General features: G+C 40.4%; 1 protein-coding gene across 1 annotated transcript in view; it reads left to right on the top strand.

The window, feature by feature from the left end:
• LOC124605288 (cytochrome P450 4g15) overlaps nt 1-16,347 on the top strand; it is a 45,485-nt gene extending 29,138 nt beyond the window's left edge. Inside the window, exons 7-12 of the mRNA XM_047136868.1 lie at nt 4,200-4,350; nt 8,078-8,187; nt 8,276-8,344; nt 9,104-9,272; nt 14,095-14,280; nt 15,841-16,347. Of these exons, the coding sequence (XP_046992824.1) occupies nt 4,200-4,350; nt 8,078-8,187; nt 8,276-8,344; nt 9,104-9,272; nt 14,095-14,280; nt 15,841-16,028 (873 nt within the window). The 3' untranslated portion in view covers nt 16,029-16,347. The remainder of the gene's footprint in view (nt 1-4,199; nt 4,351-8,077; nt 8,188-8,275; nt 8,345-9,103; nt 9,273-14,094; nt 14,281-15,840) is intronic.
• Nucleotides 16,348-24,852: the final 8,505 nt, after the last annotated feature.

Genomic DNA, 24,852 nt, shown 5'->3' with positions numbered 1-24,852 from the left:
CTACGCAGTGGAATTGTAGTTAGTGGACTGCAAAACGTTCGATAAAAGCTTACAAAAAAAAATGGCTCTGAGCACTATGGGACTTAACATCTATGGTCATCAGTCCCCTAGAACTTAGAACTACTTAAGCCTAACTAACCTAAGGACATCACACACATCCATGCCCAAGGCAGGATTCGAACCTGCGACCGTAGCAGTCGCGCGGCTCCGGACTGAGCGCCCAGAACCGCTAGACCACCGCGGCCGGCAAAAGCTTACACTTTACTAAATATTTGAAGTAGTTTTCTCTCACAGGGCGCCTGAAGCTAGGTATTATAGGAGGGGGCAAATGTGGAAGTGTTGTACGTTGTAGCGAATTTTAACCAACTAAGTAGCTGCATAATGAACATTTAACATATGAAGCGTACTCCAAAAACTGTATTTACATGTAACACAAATAGAAATACTAATCCTATGGTTCTTCATGAGCAGAGTATAATAATATACCGGTCAGCAAGGATTTGTGGGCTGTGGAAATGCAACATGGTAGCGCAATTTCTCACACACAACGATTCATATGAGTAATCGAAAGCAAAGTTCACCACTTTCCATTAACGAACGAATTGTCAAATCCGGCTCGTGACTCAGAGTGACAAGAATAATGACCCCATCTGAACTTACCTAATATGACAAAGAAATCACCAGTGCTCCCCACGACTGAGTATGGTCGTTATAGGGAATGCTAACTCAATATCGAACTACTCCCATCCAAAAACCACTGCTCACGTGTGTACAGAGACAGCACGCCATACCTACTTGTCCAAGGAGCAGATATTGATGCTGTTACACGACTCCTCGGCGCCCCGGTAAGTTCTATCAAAATTTATACTGCCTCCCCTCGCGTACAGAGAGTGAACAAAGTCTTAGGAGGCGAACTGACAAATCACCAAGATGATTTTGCTAGTAAGAACATGAATCTCCTCCAATCAGAAGACAGGAGAGGCAACGCCAGGTTCTTTCGGACTGAACTTTTCCATTCCGTTCATCGGCTGAAATTCTGAAGTTGGTGTCCTTACGCTTCGATTCGAAAGGCGCAGTCGCCTGTGGCGACAGAGATTACGACAGACTGTCGTCACCAGAGCTGGCTTCCAAGATCACATTCAGCTGTCTTCTCAGGCTCCTATTGCAAAGCTAAGCCAAGGACTTCCATCTAAATTAGTCTACTTGTATACAGTTGTAATTACACCCACATTCATTCAAACGAGCAATTATCCATGTTGGGGACAGGGACAGATGTTCTATCAGCTATGGTTAAACGGAGAATAAAAACACACAAGTTAGCTTCTCAATGTGATATTCTCTGGTGCGGAAAATATGAACAAATGTAGGCAGAGAAAAGATACTCTCCCGCATTTCATAACGCTAAACCACAGAATTATGTGAGAGGCTGATTGACTAACGCCTTTCAAAACCAACAGAGCACGTCTTCATTTAGCTATTAACGTGTAAATAGGTAAAGGGCAGAAGATGTTGATTTGATATGATTAAAACATGTCAAAAATTTCAGGATACGTAAGTCTACCAAAGGGGCCGTGAAGTGCGCCGAGTAAGAAACGCTGTAACGAAATAAGTCTATAACTGTTTACAATTACATTCTGATATAAGTATAAAAAATAAACTTATTATAAGCGTTAGGAATGGAATTTTGCAATACAGAGAAATTTTGCAAATCAATTTGGGTCATAACCGGGCGATCCTCAGACATAAAAGTCGTGTTTAACTTTGTATTCCTCAACTACAGTATTTAATTAAAATCTTAAAATGCTCCATTTTGGCATAAATTGTGATGTAACTAATCATGTACCTGCTGTAGCTTTCCAGAGAAAACTATCATAGTGTACGTTGGAAGGTAGACGAACAGGATCAGTAATATCACAGCTTACATAAAAGCGGAATAGTTCAGGATTTTAATCAAATATTGCAATTGCCGAATGCACAGTTAAATGCATAATTTATGTCCAAGGGTGGTCAGATGGTGACAGAAATGACTGTCAAAATAAAGATAAGTATAGCTATTTAATACCGTCTACACAAATTATTTCTCTTATTATAATTGTAGTTTACGAATGCTTCATCTTGCGGCGATAAGATAAAATCTTCTCGGGCTTCCAGGCACCTCAGCCAAGTTAACTCCCAGCCCCATCGTCCGAGTACCCGTCGGCTACTGCCGTGTCAAAAATGTTCAGATGTGTGTAAAATCTTATGGGACTTAACTGCTAAGGTCATCAGTCCCTAAGCTTACACACTAATTAACCTAAATTATCCTAAGGACAAACACACACACCCATGCCCGAGGAAGGACTCGAACCTCCGCCGGGATCAACCGCACAGTGCATGACTGCAGCGCGTAAGGCCGCTCGGCTAATACCACGCGGCTGTCAAGTGTCATCTGGCTCTTATAATGGTCGTTATGTCTCTTGGACTGTGTGCGTATATCATGGACTGTTCGGTGAGGTAGTGTCGAGAGTTACCACAATTTCAGAAGAGGCCTACACGAACCACCTCTGTATGGGTTTATAAACTCAAGACACCAGTCGACAAAGACGAAATGAAAAACACTCTGTGACACACAAAACAACGTACCGCAAAGGGATTATCCGAATGGAACGTAATCAGTAAATGTGATGTACATGTAAGAAAAACTAATTATTACAATTGCAGAAAAACTGAGAGATTCATTTAAGAGAAATAACTTCACGAATTTAGCAAGCCAATAACGCGTAGCCCCACTTATGATCCTTATGCAATCAGTTATTCTGCTTGGAAGAGCTTGATAGAGTTGTTTGGTGTCCTCCGAGTGATATCGTGTCAAATGCTATCCAATTGGCGCGTTAGATTGTCAAAATCGGGAGATGGTTGGAAGGAGCTGCCCGTAATGCTCCAAACGTTCTCAGTTGGGGAAAGATCCGACGATGTTGCTGCCCAAGGTAGAGCTTGGCAAGCACGAAGAGGAGCAGTAAAAACTCTCACCGTGTGCAGGCGGGCATTACCTTGCTGAAATGTAAGTCCAGGTTAACTAACCATGAAGAGTTATGAAACAACGAGTATAATATCGCAGACGTACCATCGTGCTGTCAAGGTGCAACGGATGACAACCAAATGGGTCCTGCTATGAAAAGAAATACCACGCCAGACCGTGACTCATGGTTGTCGGGTAGTATGGCGGACTAAAGTAAGGTTGGCATCCCAGCGCTGTCTGAGGCGCCTCCAGACACATCTTCGCTGGCCAACGGGGCTCTGTTCGAAGTGAGACTCCTGAAGACAATTCTTCACCGCTCAATGACATTCCAAGCCGAACACGTGTCTGGAGATCCCCCAGACATCGGTGGGAAACCAATCTGAATATCGCCCGCTATATGGCTCAGCTGCCAGCAGTGATGATCGGTGGTGCCATTTCTTTTCATAGCAGGACGTCCTGGAGTTATATTTCAGCAAGATAATGCCCGTCTGCAGAAAGCGAGAGTTTCTACTGCTTGTCTTGGTCTTAGCCAAACCCTATCTTGGCCAGCAGGGTCGCTGGATCTCTTCCCAATTGAGAACGTTTCGAGGATTGTGGGCAGGATCCTCCAACCAGCTCGGGGTTTTTACGATGTAACACGCCAGTGGGACTCAATTTCTGACGACACCCCTCTGGGCGTCTAGCAACTCTATCAATCAGTGCCAAGGCTTGAATAAATCATCTAATAGTTCTGAAATTGTAATCAGTTATTTGTTTGTACAGTTCCATGCTATTCGGACAATTGCTCCGTGGTGCGTCGACTTTTATTTATTTATTTATTTTTTTTTTTTTATTATTATTTTTTTTTCTTTTTGTCTTAGAGTGATGTGATTTTGTTCGGCATTCGGAAACTCTATCAGGGGCTACCCTGTAAGACACCGCAGTCTGAAACACGATGCGATTCGTCTGTGTACATTATCTGATACCCAACTCAAGAATGACGCAATCACTGGGAAATAATGGACCTGAAAGCATACACAGGTTTGGATATGTATTCGATACGTAATCCGGTGCTGATAAGCGGTATAACGAGTTGTAAGAGAAAACAAAGACAAAAATCTCTAGTAACTGGTTCAGAGTACGACCACATTATTACACTGATCTGTTAAGAGGCTACATATGAGGCAGAGTGGTGTTCAAAGTTTGGCGTGTTGGGCTTCAGGTGCTGAAGAAGAAGAAGGAGGAGTTCCAGAAGGGCGGCGGCGCCAAGCGGTACATCGCGTCCGAGCAGACGGACACGGCGGCGGCGGCGGCGCTCTCCGCCAACAAGGGGCTGCGCGACGACCTCGACGAGCAGGACGAGAACGACGTCGGTAAGCAGTGACTGGTGAGCAGCGAGCACGCGTGGTCGCCAGGCGGCGTGATGTCAGCTTACAGCAGCCGCCTACAGATGCGCGCGGCTCGTGCTGGCCGGCACGTGGCCGCCCGAGCTGCGTTCCGCGGCCCATCTCATCATGACTCTGTTCCACTGGGCTGCGACTACGCTAAAATCCCAAAGGCGGGGAATCAAACGATAGGTGTGGCATTATTGGCCGGGAGACCCCATCAGGGGTTGTTCGGCCGCAGAGGGCAAGTCTTTTTGCTTGAAGCCATTTAGGCAACTTCCATGCCGATGACGAAGCGATGATGAAGACTGCACAACACCCAGTCCCCGAACAGATAAAATCTCCGATCCGGTTGCCAATCGAACCTGGGCGTCTTCCATGGCAGTCAGCTCCACTCATCACTTAGCTACAGAGGCGCAGGCACTCGATTATATGGACCAAACCTAAGGGCGAGCCTTGTGAAGCGATATGAAGGGCAGCGATGGCAGAAAACCAGTTCTTGCACATCAAGTACAGAAAAATTACTTATTAGAATAGTTATAAGAACAGCGCGCTTGCTATCGCTTCTTTTGTTCGGGTATTCGGAATATCCACGGTGACTAAATTACTTGTGTTTAAATGGGAGACTAGTGGAGATGCACAGGAATGTGCGTGGGCCATAAACACTGAGGTGACAGAAGTCAGGGGATAGCGATGTGCAAGTATACAGATGGTGTAGTATCGCGTAGACAAGATATAAAAGGGCAGTGCATTGGCAAAGCAGTCATTTGTACCCTGGTGATTCATATGAAAAGGTTTCCGCCGTGATAATGGCCGCACCACGGAAATTAGCAGGTGCTGAACATGGAATAGTAGTTGGAGCTAGACGTGTGGCATATTGCAGTTCAGTAGTCCGAGGTCCACAGTGTCAGAGTGGACCGAGAATACCAAATTACCTCTTACCATGGCCATTGCAGTTGCCGACGGCCTTCATTTAACGACCGAGAACAGCGGCGTTTGCGTAGAATTGTCACTGCTGAGACAGCGTCAAATAACGTCAGGAATCATTGTGGGACGTACGACGAACGTCTCAAAAATCAAGAATTATTCTTCCTATAACAGTAATAATTTCAACAATAGGATTGATTTCGAATCCGTAAGGACAGCGGGGCAAAATTGGGCGTTAATGGGCTATGACAGCAGACGGCCGTCGCAAGTGCCTTTGCTAACAGCAGACATCGCCTGCAGCGCCTTTCCTGGGCACGTGACCGTATCGGTTGGACCATAGAGGACTGGAAAATCATGGCCTGGTCAGATGAACCCTGATTTCAGTTATTAAGAGCAACTGGTGGGGTTCGAATTTGGCACAGACCGCACGAAGCCATGGGCCTAAGCTGTCAACAAGGCACTGTGGAAGTTGGTAGTAGCTCCATAATGAAAGGGTTGTGTTTATGTGGAATGGGCTGGGTCCTCTGGTCCAACTGAACCGACCATTGACTGAAAACTGCTACGTTCGGCTACTTGGAGACCGTTTGCAGCAAACAACGATGGAATTCTTTACTATTCATGTCTGGATATTTGCACACCTCTGCCGCTAGAGGGCTCCGCATTGCAGTATGTGTAACGTAACTGCGTAGATGCGTGATAAACAGCGTGCTGTAACATATGTAGCATCCTCTCCTTCAGTACGAAAACACCAGACTACCCACGAGCCCTGCGATATCTGCGACAATCCGACGTCTCGGATTCGCTATCACCGACCATCCTCCATACCGTCCCAACTTGGGTCCAGTCGCTTTTCATCTGTTTCCATCTGCCTCGTGATGACTGGGTGTTGTGTGCTGTCCTTAGGTTAGTTAGGTTTAAATAGTTCTAAGTTCTAGGGGACTGATGACCATAGATGTTAAGTCCCATAGTGCTCAGAGCCATTTGAACCATCTGTTTCCATAAACACAAGAACCGCCCTCGAGGACTTCAGTTTGATAGTGACGAAGTAAGCAGAGGTTAAGTTGTGTCTCTGCCAAAAAAGTCAAGCATTCTGCAGTGACGGTATCAACAAACTGATGTCTCGTTGGGAGAAATTTGTTCGTCGCCAGGGCGACTACGTTGAGAAACAATATATAGACATGAAGAATAAAGATGTAGAATATTAGTAACGTTTATTTTATTTAAAAGGCTTTAAGAATCATCACATAAAAAATACGGACCCATTACTTTTCAGCACGCCCTCGTATTAGAGAAAAGGCGATATTATGACCGTAGTGAGCTACTTCGTAAACTGAAGGAGGGAGGATACCGTTATGGATGTGTGCAGGCGTTCATATTTGATATAAAGAAGATATTTAAACTTCTTCAAAACATGTTAGGTATCACCCCATTTGTTTGCATTAAAATTAATGGATTACAAGAAATGCAAACTGTCTCGTTCATGCAGTATGTTAATAATACACGTTCAACGATTTCGCGGTATATGGGACCCAATTTCTTGGATGAGAGCAGAGGTCAGTGGCATTTTGATCCACATTCTGGCAGAGCAAAAAAGACCCATAATTACAGAAGTGAGACTAACATGTTACTGCTGCACATACGTGCTGTGTCTCCTGTGTCGGTAGTGGATGTGGCCAGTGGCACTATAAGACATCTGTAAAACATTAATAAGTTTATTTCGAATTGTCACATTTAATAATTGAGATATACCTAACTTCGAAGTGCTGCAGGTTCTTCTGTGGTGCTGAGGTATATGCAATGATAGTAAAGTACTTGATAAAAACAAACAGTCGTGAGTACTGATACGCTCTGATAGTCCCCGAATATTAATAATATTTAATAGAATCGTGCTACGTCAAAGTAATGGGTCCTCACTGCAGTCTTCCGCACAAATGTTGATACAGCGAATTTTTTTTTTTTTTTTTGGGGGGGGGGGGGGATGGGGGAACCTTTGAGTGTGTCTGCTTAAAAAGCTGCACTGGTCAAGCAGCGTCGCAGGCAGTGACGTCATGTCAATTTAGCGTCGTCTGGCGGCGTGTATGCGTGACGTCTCTCCCACCGGCGACAGAGAGCTATGGAAAAGCGAGCTCACCTACCGCGCTGGAGGAAGGTTTAAAATGCCGTCTTCACGTAGCTGTAATGGCACGCGGCATGTCGCGTGTGCTCCAGGAAGATGCCTTTGATATCGCATGTTAAATTTGCTGAGAGTACTAAAATGGCTTGAATATATATAAACAAATGTTTCTAACTAAAAGCTATAAGCAACAAAAAACTTAAGCCTACAAAGAAATCGCAAATCGACGATCAAAATACGGGAAAGAATTAAGTTTGATTAGGATTCTCCTACTTTTCGTAAATCACAACAAGTGAATACTTGTCTATCAAGTGTCATGTCCGATTTTCACCTTACTTCTATTTCTTATAGAATCTATTTCATTTTATTATCAAGTCAACTTTAAGTCCACTACAAAGAAATATTTGCTTTGTTTTGCAGTATTTGATATAAGTTACTCATGACTTTCCTTGTGGCAGTCAGAATTTCCCAAAGTTTTAAAATAAATAGACTGGCAATAAATCATTTAGGAACAAACGCCTTCCTTCTTAAAGCTCGATCTATTATGTCACGAAAATTCTAAAAATATCAAGACGCAGTAATGTCTAACGTGCTGGGTTCACATATATTTTAATGTTTACGCGCATACTCTTACATTCCACCCAATGTTCCATACCATTTACTGTTTATTTACAGGTCAAAAGAAGAGGTTGGCCTTCTTGGACCTGATGATCGAAAGCGCCCAGAATGGAGTGGTGCTGACTGATGAAGAAATTAAAGAGGAAGTGGACACCATCATGTTTGAGGTGAGCGTGCAGGCAGACCATGCATTTGAGTGTTCGAAACATGAAAATACGACATTCGTTATGTTACATTGCCTTCTCGATGTTGCAGGGACACGACACAACAGCTGCTGGCAGCAGTTTCTTCCTGTCGATGATGGGCATTCATCAAGACATTCAGGTAATGAAACTCAACCAAGGTCTTGTTTGTCCTGATTCGGGAAGTTCTAGCATTGCTTTAGTTTTTTTTTTCTTTTTTTTTTTTCATGCGAGATTTCTTCTCTTGTCAAACAACTGTAGTACATATGTTAAGGAAAACTCAACTAGAATGTTTTCTGTTTTTACACCATCCTTTGCTAGTCATTGACAGCTACGGATACTATGAAAGTGCCAAGTATTAGTTCTTCTATTTTAAAGCGAAATGCAACTGCAGCCACTTTACAGACAAAAGTTAACTGTCCGTTGATTCCGCTAACAGACTATCAGGAAATTATAAGCTACTTATTCCCAGACCACTGAAATGTGATCTTTCAATATAACTTGACCTGCCTGATATAACTCAAAATAATGACTTTCCTCTTGTATCCACTCTTTATCTAAACGTTTCTGACCAGTAATCTCGCAACAGCTTCCTCTGGCAAACTAATACTTTCACACTCATCCTCCTCATGCTTCTCTTCACACCCATTCCCTTTCTCTCTCTCTCTCTCTCTCTCTCTGTATTTCTCGTTACCACCGCTTCTGAAATTCTCATCTCTTCCTGTCTTGTGCAAACTACGACGAACAGTAACGACTAATGTATGAAGCCTATCAGAATGACATAGTAATTCAGAATGAAAATCTATACCTTCATAAAGCTTGTATATTTTACAGTTTGTGTGCAGTATTACTGACTTCACCGTAAAAATCAACAGAAAACGAGAAAATGTACGTATTTCAGGACAAAGTGATCCAAGAGCTGGATGAGATCTTCGGGGACTCAGACAGGCCGGCCACATTCCAGGACACTCTGGAAATGAAGTACCTCGAGCGCTGCATCCTGGAGACGCTTCGCATGTTCCCACCAGTGCCTATCATAGCTAGACAGCTCCACGAAGAACTCAAACTCGGTAAATATTTGCACGACAGTCTACTTCGAGGCAGAATACCTTCTATCTGTCAGACACACACACACACACACACACACACACACACACACACACCTAGCTCTCATATACACACAAGATTCACTTTTATATTAATTTACGGCCATAAAGTAGTTTACTGACTTACGGCGCTTGCATCGAATAACAAATTTTCGTCACTTTAGTTTCATTTATACATGAGAAATGATGTGTGTAAATGAATTACCTTCTTCAGACAAATCATAATTGAAATTATCGTTCCTACATGAAAATTCGTAAGTCTTCTATGCGGGCCAATAAGTGACCTGAATCGATACAAGATCAAGCTACAGTCACAGACTCCCAAATCTCTAGTCTAGAAATCGCTAGGGAAATTAAATAAAAATTCCGAATAAGGAATTTGTAGTTGCATGCAGTGTTTTATTATTCGAATTCTGGAGTAGCAATTTCGTCGTGTGACTCTTCACTTCTGTTTTCAGAAAGCAAAACATATTAGTATCTATCTAATATTGTTATTTTCCTGCGTTTAGCATGGTCGACTGCTTACATGTGTCCAGTACTATTATCTGGGATCCTTTCAGATACTTATATGGTAACTTGAGTTAAATGTCAACTGATGAAAAAGAAGTAAAAGAGTTTGTTAGTTTTAATGATTAAGCTTTCTTTTCACAGCTGTGACATCTTTCCAGATGTAATTAGCAACAGAAACACGGTCAGTATATTTGATAATTTATATTTTGCTGTTTAAATGTTATTTGTACTTACTTGATTAACTAGTCTGTTATGATATGAGAATTTCTACCACGTACCTACTATATCAAGCCATCACGTAAATGAATTTCATAGTGTATCCATTGACAGATTGTCTTTGTCTTGACCTTCAGTACTTCGCAAAAACCGTACTCTTCAATTTAACTCCTTTTGATCACCCTGCGTTTTTCCTTATATATGAATGATTTTTGGGGGTTACTTTACAGTACATCTTTGTAAAAGACAACTGAATACCTTTACCTTGATGAATGTACGCGCGTCAAATTTTGTCTATAATTTTGCTCTTACGTCAGATTTAACGCTAGTTTGACGTATGCTTTCTGCGATGTGGTAAAAAAGCAGTGGGGACAACCTGAGAGCAAAATGTACAGTATTTGAATAAATGTGATCCATGTAACACAGAGAATTTATTAAAAAAAGTACAGAAGAGCAGAGTTAACTATAAAAATCCATCTGAAGTCGCACTAGATCGTAACGTTGGAACGCAACACGATTTGGAATACGTCGTCTAGGTTGACGAGTGGTATACCTATCAAAATGAGTAAAATTTCCAGACATGTGAGTGTTCGACTACTGTCTACTGTCATCTTCGTCTACTTAATCCACAATCAATTATATAATTCGACATGTGTTAAACACCATGGTACGCATTACGGACTCTCAACATCATGACTTAAATAGCGTATCGAAGTGTTATTGATGAGCTTACCTCCAACTTCAGCTACAGCTAAAGATATGAGACTTGATTTAGTAGCCGAAACTCATTCTTACAACCGTAATGTACTCGAATGCATTAAACGTAGCAAAGTCATTAAAAATAGACTTCCTGTCATAGCAATTTCTAATCATGATGATCACTAGTAGCAAAATAATTGAGTTTGGATTTCTAGAGTTGAAAGAAATCTTGAGGATTAAGATCCACAAATCTATAATATTGCATTTTCACCACGTTAATTGAGAAGAACTCCTGCTGAATTGATTTGGAGACGTATTCCCTGAGTTTGTTTTTCTTACTTGTTTAGAGTTATGCAAAAAGGAACAATCGGCTGATGATTGTTATGCCTTTTGTGCTGGTTCATAATGGCGTCAGACTGAATGAAGGTATCGGCCGCAACAAGATCATCGAAATGAATGATGCGCCTTTTATAATTCAACTGCCAGTTTCTGGATAAGTACTGAGTTTATATTTCACTGGCCAGTACAAGCATTTTTGTTACTTTTCTCTGTTACAGTCTCCAGTTTCCAAACAGGTTCGACAGGCTGTCGCAAACCGCTGTATTCCGGTTTAACGACTAGTTTTCGAACGAGGGAAACCTAAGACCTTGCGCGTAGATCGTGGCGAGTGTATTGTGACCTCGGCCTTCAAAATTACCTTCAGCACTTAAATCATGTCGTTATGCATCGATGTGAGATCACGAATGTCGACCTCCTCCGTTGTCGGAAACCTCTCGCTTTTAAGCCGTCCACGTTCAGTTTGTATGGTATTTTTGATACGTTAGTTTTTCTTCACGGGGGGAGGAAGGGGGGCGGGAGGAAGCAATGCCCATTTAACCCAAAGAACAAAGTTTTAACATTGATGAGAGTGCAATTTTTCTGATGTTGACAACGTATACAGAGAGAACACAACTTTTTCAGCAATATTTCACATACTAAAGTTTAAACTTCTAATAGATGTCGACCGTCTGTAGTTTTCGGCGCGCTTCCATACAATAACCATCATTATTGCACTGTATATCAATAAAATCCAATCCTAAAATTATGGCATTGGTCCGGCCACTGAATGCTGCGCTAAGGCAACTTATTTTCTCGAAACTTTTGCAGATCCACATCCAGCATCTCTGACTACAAGAATATCCTGCATTGAAATCACGGGCAAGGTGTCAGTAACGTTAGTTGATCCTCGTCGAGCATATTGATTGATCTATTTTCCATTGGATCAGCTGCGAATAGGACCTCTAGAAGGGCTTTTTTCATTTTATATATATATATATATATTTCCATTAACAATACCAGTTTCTCTCTACGTCTGTATCATGCAATTTATTTTGATGTGCATTTATTATACAACGAATTTCAATATCATATACTATTGGCATGTAGGAAGAAACTGCCCTATCATCTTAATGGGGAATTTTGTAGATTCACCGTCTGCCCAGTGACTCTATTTGATTTAGAATATTTGGCAGCGACAACAAAACATTAACAACCGCTGCATTGAATGAAAACTGTGCGCCGTTCACTGGTTACCCCAAGGCACAGAAATTACCGCCAAATTGCGGGAAACATGCCAAAGTAGTATGAAAACACAGCCAGTTGTGAGGAAAACTCAATGGCAAAACAGTCCTTCATTACGGTCCGTGGCCGTCCCAAGGAGCAGTGGTTGGACAAATCCGATATGAAGTTCGACAGAAAATTCCGGCGGGAACCAACCAAGGAAGTGCAGACTGGATCACACTATAGAATAGAGGAAGAAGAAAAGAAATGGTCTTATTGTTATGGACCAAAACTGCCTCAAAATTTGAGAACTGTAAGAACGCACGAGATAAATCACATGAATTTTTAGGAACGCTTGGACCAGATGATGTGACTACATAGACTTGAAAAATCAGCTGCACTTAACTGTGAGATGAAGTTATGCGGAGAAAATGACATTGTCACTGGAACAAATCCTACTTGACATATCTGTAGTTTCAGCAGTTCAGTTTCCGTTTGCTAAAATAATTTTTCCGGTTAATTAGCGTGACGTCTGTCTCTGGAAATATTTTGCATATTTAAAATAAATATGGCTGTAGCGTGATTTAGATTTCTTATTCAACTGTAGCTTTTCAGGAATTGTACATTAATGTGTTAAAACTCTCCCTACATACACCGTACAGAATATCCTTCTGCTACTTCGAGTCATACCACAACTAGTAGCGAGCAAAGAAAATTTTAAAAAATTAAGTTTATCTCTGTGGAACTGTTATTTCCAGTGAAAAATCATACCAGCTACCTCCCACCCAAGCGCCGTCGACTATACGCCGGGTACTGAATCAGCTACATGCTAGTCATACTTTTGTTGTCATTCTACTATAAGGGTACTTTAAAACAAGACGATGGAGGTTTTACAAAGCCCAGCAGATAAATATAGGTTTAGGAGACGAGTTTTATGTTACGTCGCACACAATGGCCGTTGTTATAATAAACAGTCTGCGATCACAAAATACTTTTAAAATTTTGTGGCAGTGTGATTCGCATTACCTTTCTTTTTTACCAATATGTTACAGCCGCGCGAGCAAAACGAAACTCGCTGCACAAAATTTCATAATCTTAGTAAAAAAAGATTTCCTTCATAAACATTTGGAAAGTGACTCTTTGCAACTCACTTATTCTGTGCACACTAGTCGCTATCCCAAGCGAAACCCATCTGTAAATAGCTAATTAACCATTCATTTAAACAACATGTTACATATCTCGATTAAAAATATCTACTACCTAAACAGCTTCTATAGACTTACGTGACTGAGCAGTTAAGTCAAAACAGAGGCAGTCTTACCTCTAAACGAAACCGGACCACCAACATTAAAATTCATGCCTCTTCGATACATATCATCGTTGTTCATTGGCAGCTGTAAATAGGAAAGCTGAAACTTCGGATAGACAACGACTACTTCTAGTTTCCGATTCGTTTCCTCGCAACAAATAGTATTTGCTACTGTTGCTTAGAGTTTACTGCAACAGTATTCTTTGGCACGCTAAAACTACTGCGAAGCAAAGATAATTTTCAGTCGACACAAGAATATCGCAGATCCAACTGGCGCCAGCCATTTTGCTTTTTGAAGCACCTCACGGCAATGCAGCAGTGAATAAATAAACAATTAGATGGAAATATGAATTGTTAAGCAACTTAACTTCCAGCATACTTGCACTCTTATCCCAACAGAATAAGTACGAAGTCTTGTAAATGTTCAGCAGTAATTCAGTACGTATATTTCTCCTCAAGACGTTTTACGTTGTACCTCATCCCGAAATAATTTTATGCTGTATTTCGTTATAGCCTCCATGGACGTAACGCTGCCCGCCGGCTGCACCGTAGTCGTGGGCACTTACAAGATCCACCACCGGGAAGACATTTATCCCAACCCGGAAGTTTTCAATCCTGACAACTTCATCCCAGAGAAGACCGCTGACAGGCATTACTACGCCTTCATCCCGTTCAGCGCTGGCCCAAGGAGTTGCGTTGGTAAGTAACTATTCATCTTCTTGTTTCCACACTACAATGCCTCGGCAGCAAGGATACTCTCTTCGGTGTCTGCGCAGCAAGTCACTCATCGATCCTCCAGCAGCAAGTGTTGAAGGCCGGCCGCTGTGGTTGATCGGTTCTAGGCGCTTCAGTCCGGAATCACGCGGCTGCTACGGTCGCTGGTTCAAATCCAGCCTCGGGCATGGATGTGTGTGATATCCTTAGGTTGATTAGGTTTAAGTATTTGTAAGTCTAGGGGACTGATGACCTCAGATGTTAAGTCCCATAGCGCTTAGAGCCATTTGAGCCAAGTCTTGAATGACTTAACTCCTCAAAACTAGGTAGTTTCTGTCAGTATAGGAATCACGCCTAACAACTGCTGCAGACCTTCCAAGTTCTGACCAGTAATAACTTTATAAATAAGTTTAACAAAGTCCTTTTGTTGCGGATTTTGCAGTGATTAACCAATAGTGGTCTGGCGTGGGGAGGAACACGGAAAATCTCTACACATCATGAAATATTCTAACGCTAGCCAATCTAAATGCTTGCACATACACTTGTGTGAGAAAGTCTGTCTTCTACACAAATAATTACTGTGAGCCAATCAGAGTTTCTGTTAACTAGGATTTTAAATGAACACTCTTTCATGGCGTTGCAGCTGGGAAACAGCAGGTTCCACGCTCTCCCATTCCGAAGCCTACAGTTGGCTTCGATTTCATCTTTCGAAGAAGGATTTCTTCTGTTGTCTCACACAAAATAGTTTTCCGGCTCACAGTCCGCCATTAAGGCTCCTGCTGTGTGGAGATGGGACTTAGTGAATTCTCTGTCTTCCACCTGCTCATTAGCGTTGCTTTCAGCTCCAGACATGTCTGTGTTCCTCTAGGCCTTTACAGTAAACTTCCATGTGGCACGAGCGAGCTAAGAAAAGCTGCAGGAAATAACACTATTATGAAGGGCAAGAAAAGAAGTAATGAGCTGGGCAACCATCGGTATCGTTGAATATTGTCTGCAGCTATGGTGCAGCTTCAAAGAACCAGTTACTGAATATTGGGACGTGCATATTACATTGTAAAATAGGTTGCATGACAGGTTGGGGATAAACTGCCACGCAACATTATGAGTGCTGTAACTAACAATTCTTCTCTTTGACTCACTTGTCACTCTTCCCAACGAGTGACAGGTGTCTAACGCATGGTGCAGCATACGCAATAGCAGATGTGTACTGCAGTGTTGAATTTCGCGTAAGTTACATCAGATTCTGCAGATGGTGTCACACCTGACATATAGAACGATTTTGTTACAGTTCTTGACAATGAGCATGTGCCTTTTGTTTACATGTCTGTGACGATTGTACGTATTTGAGGAATTTGTTCTTGGAATGTATCAATTTTGTAACAAGTGTTCAGTTTTACTGCCTTTAAAGAGCACTCATTCCCTGTCTCCGAAAATTTATTGCTGTCTGATTACGACTAAATTTCTTGTGTTACCCTAATGCACGAATCTGTGTACCAACAGCGCTTTCCCCTTGAATTAACGGAGTGTTCTTGTGTGTTGTTACAGGTCGCAAGTACGCCATGCTGAAGCTGAAGATCATCCTGTCGACGATCCTGCGCAACTACCGCGTGTACTCAGACCTGACAGAGAAGGACTTCAAGCTGACGGCCGACATCATCCTGAAGCGCGCCGAGGGCTTCAAAGTCCGCATGGAGCCCCGCGTCAGACGCTCCGCCGCCGTCAAGGCGCACTGACGTCACACTGCACTCTCGCTCCCTGCCGGGTCGTCAGACGTCACCTCTCTCCGTGCATAAGATGCATCCTATACAAAGAGCGTATTTATTTAGCGTAACTAGCTTCAATGTTTCTCATTATGTAGGTCCTCAGACACTTTCTGCTACAGTACTATTTTAGTCTAGTAACAAAGTAATCGACAATGTTAACGCACCAAAGACTTTAGCGTGTCTCTGTAGGTACTACTTCGGAGCTTCTCTGCGCTGGTTTAGGGTATGGAATATCCGAGGACCATTCTGTATACTGAAATTTGTTGTTTAATAAACGTTTTCCAATAAATACAGAGTTCTTCTTTCTGTAATCAGCATCCCTTCACTATTCTCTTAGTCTTCTTGGGCTGGAACTGCAGGGACACCGCAAGCGCAAGTTTATGATGAAAGCAATACTACACTACACTTATAGTTATCAAGAGCATTTCCTGCAGTGCTATTACAGATATTTAGCTTGGTCTGGGTACCGGATAGTTACAATTGGTATTAAGTTCCTCACGGAAGCTTAGTGCGAACCGTAATTATCGCATTGCAGCGAAACTTTGCAGATACGATGACGCGTTAACGCAGAACTGATTTAAGCTGGAAAAAAATTAGTTCCAATTATGGGTATCAGGTGCAAAACTGGCGCTGTACAGCATCTTGTAGACTTCTCTGGGGCTCTGATTGAACAAATTGTGTAAGTGTTGGTGCATAATAAATCAACATTACGCCTTTCTCACTTGTTTGATCTTTTCTGCCCACGTCCCGTTCCTTATCCATTATATGTAGAAACATTTCTATACGTCTTTCTTGCGTTCACAGCGCCAGATTTGCACCTGATGGCAAAAATTTAGAATATTTTTTTCGAATGTAAATCGGCTCAGCATTAACGCTTTAGCATATCTACCAAGTTTCGCTGCCATATGATAATCAGAGCCCATAGTGGACCTCTGTGAGCAGCTGCACTTCGTGTAGAATCTAAGTAACAAAAGCAAGAAACACTAAGGAACTATCCTAATGGAGCGTATGGGACAGAAATCAGTAGAAGTGGTGTAGATTTACAGACAAACAAATGATTACAATTTCAGAAAAACTCGATGACTTATCAGGAGAAAGAGCTTCACAAATTGAGAAAGTCAATAAGCATTGGTCCACCATGGCCCGTATGCAGTTATTCGCCTTGGCATTGATTGAAAGAGTTTGTTGGATATTCTCCTGAGGGACAGCGTGCTAGATTCTGTCAAACTGGCGCTCTAGATCATCAAAATCCCGAGCCGGCTGGAGGACCGCGTCTATAAGGCTCCAGACGTTCTCAGTTTTGGAGGGATCCTGGGACCTTGCTGGTCAATGTAGGGTTTGGCAAGCACGAAGACAAGCAGTAGAAACTCTCGCCATATGCAGGCGGGCATTACCTCGCTGAAATGTAAGCCCTGCATGGCGTGCCATGAAGGGCAACAAAACGGAGCGTAGAATACCGTCGACGTGTATCTATGCTGCAAATGTACCACGAATGACGACCAAAGGAGTCCTGCTATGAATAGAAATGGCACCCCAGACTGTCACCCCAGGTTATTGGGTGGTATGGCGGGCGTCAGTCAGGGTGGTATGTCACCACTGTCCAGGGCGTCTCCAGACATATCTTCGGCCTGGAATCTCATTGACTGCAGTAGAACTGTCTTCAGTGGTGAGTCCAATTCGAAGTAAGCGCCGGTGACTAGCGAAGAAGTGTCTTGAGATGCCCCAGACAATGGTGGGACACCAACGTGATTGTCACCCGCCGTACGGCGTGACAGGCAGGAACGACGATCTGGGATTGCATTTTTTTTCATAGCACGACTCCTTTGTTTGTCGTCTGCGCTATCTTCACAGCACTGCGTGACATCGACGATATTCTACGTCCCATTTTGTTACCCTGGATGGCAAGCCATCCTGGGCTTACATTTCTGTGAGACGATACCCACCTGCACACGGACAGAGTTTCTGCTGCTTGTCTTCGTCCTTAGCAAACCCTACACTGGCCATAAATGCCACTTGATCTCTCCCCATTTGAGAAAGTTTAGAGCATTATAGGCAGGCAGGACCCTCCAACCAACTCGGTATTTTGATTATATAACGCTCCAAGTGGACACAATGTGGCATGATATCCCTCAGGAGAACAGCCATGCCAAGACAAATAACTGCATGAATAAGGACTAGAGGTGGACCAACACTTTATTGACATGCTCAATTTGTGAAGCTCTTTCTTTTGAATAAATCATCCACTTCATTTTAAATTTTTATCATTTCTTATTTGTATATGTAAGGCATATCGGCCCATTTCCATTCCATTCGGATAATTCCTACGTGGCGTGTCCTTGTTTCGTCTTAGGATGGTACCTACAGGTACTTGTGTGTACTCTCCATGTCTTAACTCGCTGCATTTGTTTGCATTGTAGACTTGGAGGACGCTGAAAGCACATCAAATGGCTGCAAAATCGAATGGCGAAGATATTAGACATAGTTTTGTTAAGCAGTCTCAAAACTGAACAGTATTCTCACTTGATCACACCAAGAATCACGAAATTCAAATTTGCATGCAAGGAAAATCCATCTCTCTGAAAGCACAAGAACAAATCAGAAATCATAAACAAACAGTGCTGGCCAAAGATTACTCTGAAAAACTATACTTTATTCAAGTGCTCTATCAGTCTGACGAAGTAAGTGTCAACAAGAATAGATGTAGTATTTACAAAAGTGGTGTGAAGAGTCAGCATAGGATGGAAATAAATAATGACACTTGAATACCTGCGTCCTTAAGCCAAGAACACCTTGATTGACATAGATTCTTCTTCTCTTACACTATGTTTCCCTGATCATTCACAAATTATCATACACTTAACACCTGTGTATGTGATTGTAATTGACTCCTTCCATGCTAGTTGCAGCTATTGTCCACAATAAGCAAAGTCTTTTCTGAAGATTTGAGAGGAGTAAGATTACGATAAATTTTTTAGTTTACTTTACGTTTCTTGTAGCGTTGGCTCCAGTTCTTCTTTTCTAGAGGTCTGATTCTTGAAGCTGAAATTCTCACATTTTAGGTCCTCATAGCTGAATTGATCTAAATAATTTTGAAGATCGTTGTTGCAGAATTTTTGTTTTTAGGTTAATTTATTTAGTCAAATTTTAGTATATCACACACTCTTTTGAATTTTTACATTAACAAAGCCGAAGTTACATTGGTCGCCCAAAATACAAAAATACGTCTGATCACAACCGAGGCATGCTTACTACATATTCACTTTGCAGTAATAACAGTATTCCAAAAAGTTTACAATTTTTCCTGACGAAACAAATTTCTATTAGATTCGATTATAAACTCGTAAATGAATCCAGAAATAAACAGCAATAGATTGCGTAATTAATAATAGAAATTTTAAATGTGCCAAATAATTCGCAATCTCAAATGTTCCAGAATAAAATAATTTTCTGTACATTCAGAACTAGTATTTATCGATTATAACATCCATAAAATAATCCCTATTTATAAATTTTAGCTTGAAATATAACATATTGTGTATAAAATCATTTAAAACTTTTCAGCATAACAGTTGAGATAATACTGAACCATCCAAAATTCGAAAAATATTACTGATATCGCCCTCACGTAATATGGAAACAATGTCTTTAAAATATTTTGTTGCCTACTATAAGTTTTGCCAAAAGCTACACAAAATGATGCCAAAATATAACTACAGATGAATAGAAATATCTGATACATAACATATTACAGAAAACGTAAGAAAAATATCTACTATACAAGTCATAAGCTATACATTTAACAGGACATGGCATTCAGATTTTCAAATCTGTGGAACATTCTGTCTCAAGACAAATGATGTAAAGTCAAAACTACAACATTACAACACTAAAACTATATAAATAAGTGTACAGGCAACATAAATTACCAGAATTACAAATTACAAGTTCACATCTATAAAGTTACATCATCAAAATCATCAAAAGAGAAGGAAAACATTATCCAGAGCCTAAGTGTACAATCAGTGAGCAGACTGAAAAAACTCACAACGACAAGGATAGACCAGAAGAATATCTCAATCACAAGTAGGAGTATAGCACAAAATCAATGAGCCACATAAACCAGAGTGTGTAAGGATATGTCGACTCATGAAAGGAGAAAATAATGAAAAAATATTAGGGCTTATGCTTATGAAGTGGGGACTGACCCATGAATCAAACCACACTGGTTACACACCAGCAGAAATTTTCTCGACACAACAAAATGAATAAAGTTCATAATCATATATCGATAAGTTCAACCGTATGTGAATAATAATTGTAGGAAGCATCTAGCCTCAGTCAATAGCAGCAAACTCTCCTTGAGTACACATACACACACACACACACACACACACACACACACACACACACACACACACAGTCATGATGACCAGGGGTCCACAAAACACAGTTAAGCATGAGTTTGCACATAACTCAAGTTCCAGTGAGATACAATAATGCAGTACTCAGGATAAATAAAGGTAACCAGAGTCATAAATAGCTGTGAATGAGGAATTAATCGAATGGTTTGAGGACCAAAATCACTGTGTGCAATGAGAAATGTATACATCTCGTTATACAGCCTATACTCAATTTATGACCACAGTCGTAAATGTCTTCCACATTATTTGCTAATTGTTCATACAAACTAACCTATGTACATAGAAGCCTAGAAAGTTCGTTTACAGTTGATGAAAAAATACGTACTGAGTTTTGAGATAAGAAAATTCGTTGTAATGTATGACTACAAACATAACAGTGCCTAATTTTATCACATTCTGATCATTATTTACAACATGGTCCATAGACAGTACTCTCAAACTTTTTAAGTTTTCACATTCCTGTGATGAAAATAACAAATCATCAGTCATAGAACATCAGACTTCCACAGCATTATTTAAAGTTACATAATGTATTGGAAAGTTAATCCCCTAAATTGAAAAAAAAAACATTTATGTGGAATAACACAGCCCACTTTTCTAAACAAATAGTTTCACGAATTCTTCATACAGAATAATTCCCTGGCTAACAATTTACAAATTTCAGCCACAAGACTGATGTAGTTGACAGATGCTTGAGTAAATTACCCAGTACCTATGATCTCTTGTAAGTCGACTGGACCAGCAAGGTTGCAGTCATACATGAGTGTGGGAGTGGATCAACTTAGATTTCTCATCACAGGTTCCAACAGGTAGGTAACTTCCTGTCTAGCTTTCACATCGGATCCTGAAACATTGTTTTGTGTACTAAGTGTGCAGTTCAATGGCTCTCTCACATCACATGGCACATGTTTTGCCTATCTATACTGAAAAAATATGTATACAGAGTTCACATCAGAATGGATTAAAAAGTGTTCACATATGAAACTTTAAGGTATATTCCTAATATTTACAGTACATACAAATAAAACGAGTCTTCACTTAGTTTATCACAACACCCATGATTTTACCCAAACGGGTTCAGGAGAATTAAATTTATTTATTCTCTGCAGAGTACACGGGAATAACGATAATATTTAATACTAATAGCATGCTACGATAAGAAATGTATTATTAGATATTTAATGGCATTGTCTCATTTCAAATCTGTAAAAGTATCTACTTATTTAGTGACATGGCATATATGTATCAAATTCTAAAGCAAAAATCTATTACAAAACAGAATTATATAGTTTTATGATCCAGCAAATGTAGTGTGGCAAAGATTTAAACTCAATCAGTAGACAAAACATAACCATAGAAATCACATCGTCTTACATACTACATCCCTGACAAAGGAGAAAGAAAAAGAAACAAAAAAAATGAGATACTTATGGATCATGTGTCTAAGTTTTCAGTTCAATGATATTGTGTAATCCAAGCAACTTCTTAAATATGCATTAGGATACGGATTTTCAAGAATTTCGAATGGTCCTTTATCAACATCGTAAAATTTCTTTATCTCAGATGTCAACAATTTAGATTTCTCTTTGGCTTTCACCAACACAAGGTCTCCTACCTCAAACTTAGGAAATATGCCTTTCCCATCATATCTCTGCTTTCTCCTATCCCCCTGCTTTTTCACCATCTCCCTGGCACACTCTTCTCTTTCTTGCGGTGACAGGATTTTATGTGGAGGAGATTTAACATTCTCAGAAGTAAAGTTAGCTGGTCTCCGATTAAAAATGATTTCAAATGGTGAAAAACTTGTTGAAGAATGTTGTGAGCTCTTCATTATAACCTCAAAATCACTGACATAATATACCCAATTGGTATAATTCTTACTACAATATGTTCTAAACAGTCTTCCAATTGGTTTCTTATATCTTTCAGCAGGGTTACTCGACGGATTGTCCACAGAGGATAGAGTATGCCTTATTTTTGCGTGATCAACAAAATCTTTCCAAGCTTGAGATGAGAACTGAGGATCATTGTTAGATAAAATTGCTTTAGGATTACCTACCTGATGAAAATATGTGTTTTCAAACTTAGAAATGATTTGCTTACTGGCAGCTTTCTTAAGAGGAAATAGCTTTATGAACTTTGAAAATACATCAGGCACCACAAAAACATAACAAAGTCCATTCTTAGACTTAGGACAAGGTCCATGAACGTCCACAAACACGAGATGTAGGTTACTTTTAAGCAGTATGTTTTGCATTTGGCCTCTACTTCTTTGGTTACTCACCTTCACCCTTTGACATCTGTCACAGTTGCAACCTCCTTCTTGACTCTCCTTCCTATGTTATAATTAACAGATGTTTTCCTGAATCTTTTGTGTTCATTTGGTTGATCCACAATGACCAAAACTCTCACGTTCATAAGTAATTAAAGAATCAATGCACTGTTCCAGCCAACATACAGTCCAATCATCTGAGTCAGTCTTATGTCTCCTGAATAGAATACCCTTGTATACCTTTTAATATTGTTCCATCTTTTCTCCTCCTTTTCTACCCAACATGCTCTTAGCTAATTTCATATTTTGATCGTGATTTTCATACCTGCAAATGTTTTTGTAAATTCTCAAAATCTCTTTTTTCCTCTTTCACATAGTACATAATTTTAAACTCTTTCATTCCTTCTCCAAAGTTGTTGGATGATAACTCCCTAAAGGTAGCCTAGACACTGCATCAGCAACTATATTGTCTGTGCCGTTAATGTATTTGATTTCATAATTGAGCTGCTGTAAGAACAAGGCCCATTGAGTACTTCTGTTGTGGTACAGTTTACACACCTGGAGATAACATAACGCTTTGTAATCAGTATAGACGATGACTTTGTGACCTGGTAAATAATTTTTAAACTTGTTGAACACCCAGTGTACAGCCAAAAGTTCTTTCTCAGTTATAGTGTATGTCCTTTCATGTTTCTGCAATACTTTACTAGAAAATGCAAGAGATCATTGCTCAATAACACCTTCAACTTCAAGCTCCTGAAATGATTGAGCACCCAAATCAACATCACTAGTGGCTCTCATAATACAAAAAGGAAGAGACAAATCTAGTCTGAACAGTATCTGACTTTGACACAACTGTCCTATGATCTCATCGAAATCATTCTGACGTTCCTATCCCAAACAGTACTCTTCTTCAAAAGTGCACACAGACATGAAGCTTGGCTGCTACAAAATTTTCTATGGAATCCATTTAATACAAAAAATGATTTAATCAGTTTTTTGTTGTGAGGAGTAGGAAAATTAGCAATAGCGTCAAGTTTCTCTCTATCAGGTGCAATTCCTCTCTCAAATATAACATGTCCTAAAATTTTTGCTTCTTTCACACCAAATTTACAATTACCTATTTTCCAAGTTGTACCACCTGATTTCAATGTTTAAAACACATCTCTTAACAGATCCAAATGTTGTTCCCAAGTCTTTTCACTGACCAAAATGTCATCAACATACACAATTAATTTTGAACTCACTTCACTTCCCAAGACAGAATCCAGAGCTCTTATGAATTCAGCTACAGATACATTTAGCCCAAATGGTACCACACAGTATTGATAACACTTACCTCCATAAAAAATGCAGTGTACTTTCTAGAAATAATTGCAAGTGGGGTCAGGTGAAATCCAGAGATCAAGTGCAAACTACTCTTGAATGTCACAGAATCAAATTTGTGTAACAGCGCTTCTATATTCTCAGGATGGATATTCTCTCTGATAAGAACCTTACAAAGATGTCTAGAGTACAAAACATTCTCTTACTTACCCCAACCAAAGGATTATTGTAAGCACTCCTAATTCTCTCAATTACTCCTCCTGTTTCCATTTTCTGAATTTATTTCTCAACAGCTTTCCTTTTAGAAAATGGTATATTACATGGCTTTAGAAAGAAAGGTTGATCTCTAAGGTAAAGCATGCACTGATAGCTTTTCACTTTCCCTGGTCTTTCACACAACACATTTCAAAACTTCAGTAACAAATTCCTAAGTTGTTCCTTCTGTTGGTCATTAAGAGTTTCAGCTTGCCTCACTTTAGGATCTACTACAGTTTTTAAATCCTATTCCTCTGTCTCATCAAAGTTTATATCGTCATCAAACATCTGGTACTCGCCTTGTTTCACAATGTTTTGCAAATGATTAGAACTTTTCCCACAGTTTAAAACACAGAAATTAGTTTCCAGGTAAGTATTACATTTAGGTTCCAAAATAAACAATTCCTTAGCAGTCCATCCAAAACAAGCCTCAACTTTCACTATCCAATCAATACTGAGAATTATATTTTCTCCCAGACTAGGGATCACTAAGCATCCATGTTCAAAGGTCTTGTCTTCT

Source organism: Schistocerca americana, chromosome 3 (assembly GCF_021461395.2).
Source record: "Schistocerca americana isolate TAMUIC-IGC-003095 chromosome 3, iqSchAmer2.1, whole genome shotgun sequence".
NCBI classification, from domain to species: Eukaryota; Metazoa; Arthropoda; class Insecta; order Orthoptera; family Acrididae; genus Schistocerca; species Schistocerca americana.
This window is presented reverse-complemented; position numbering and strand designations above follow the sequence as displayed.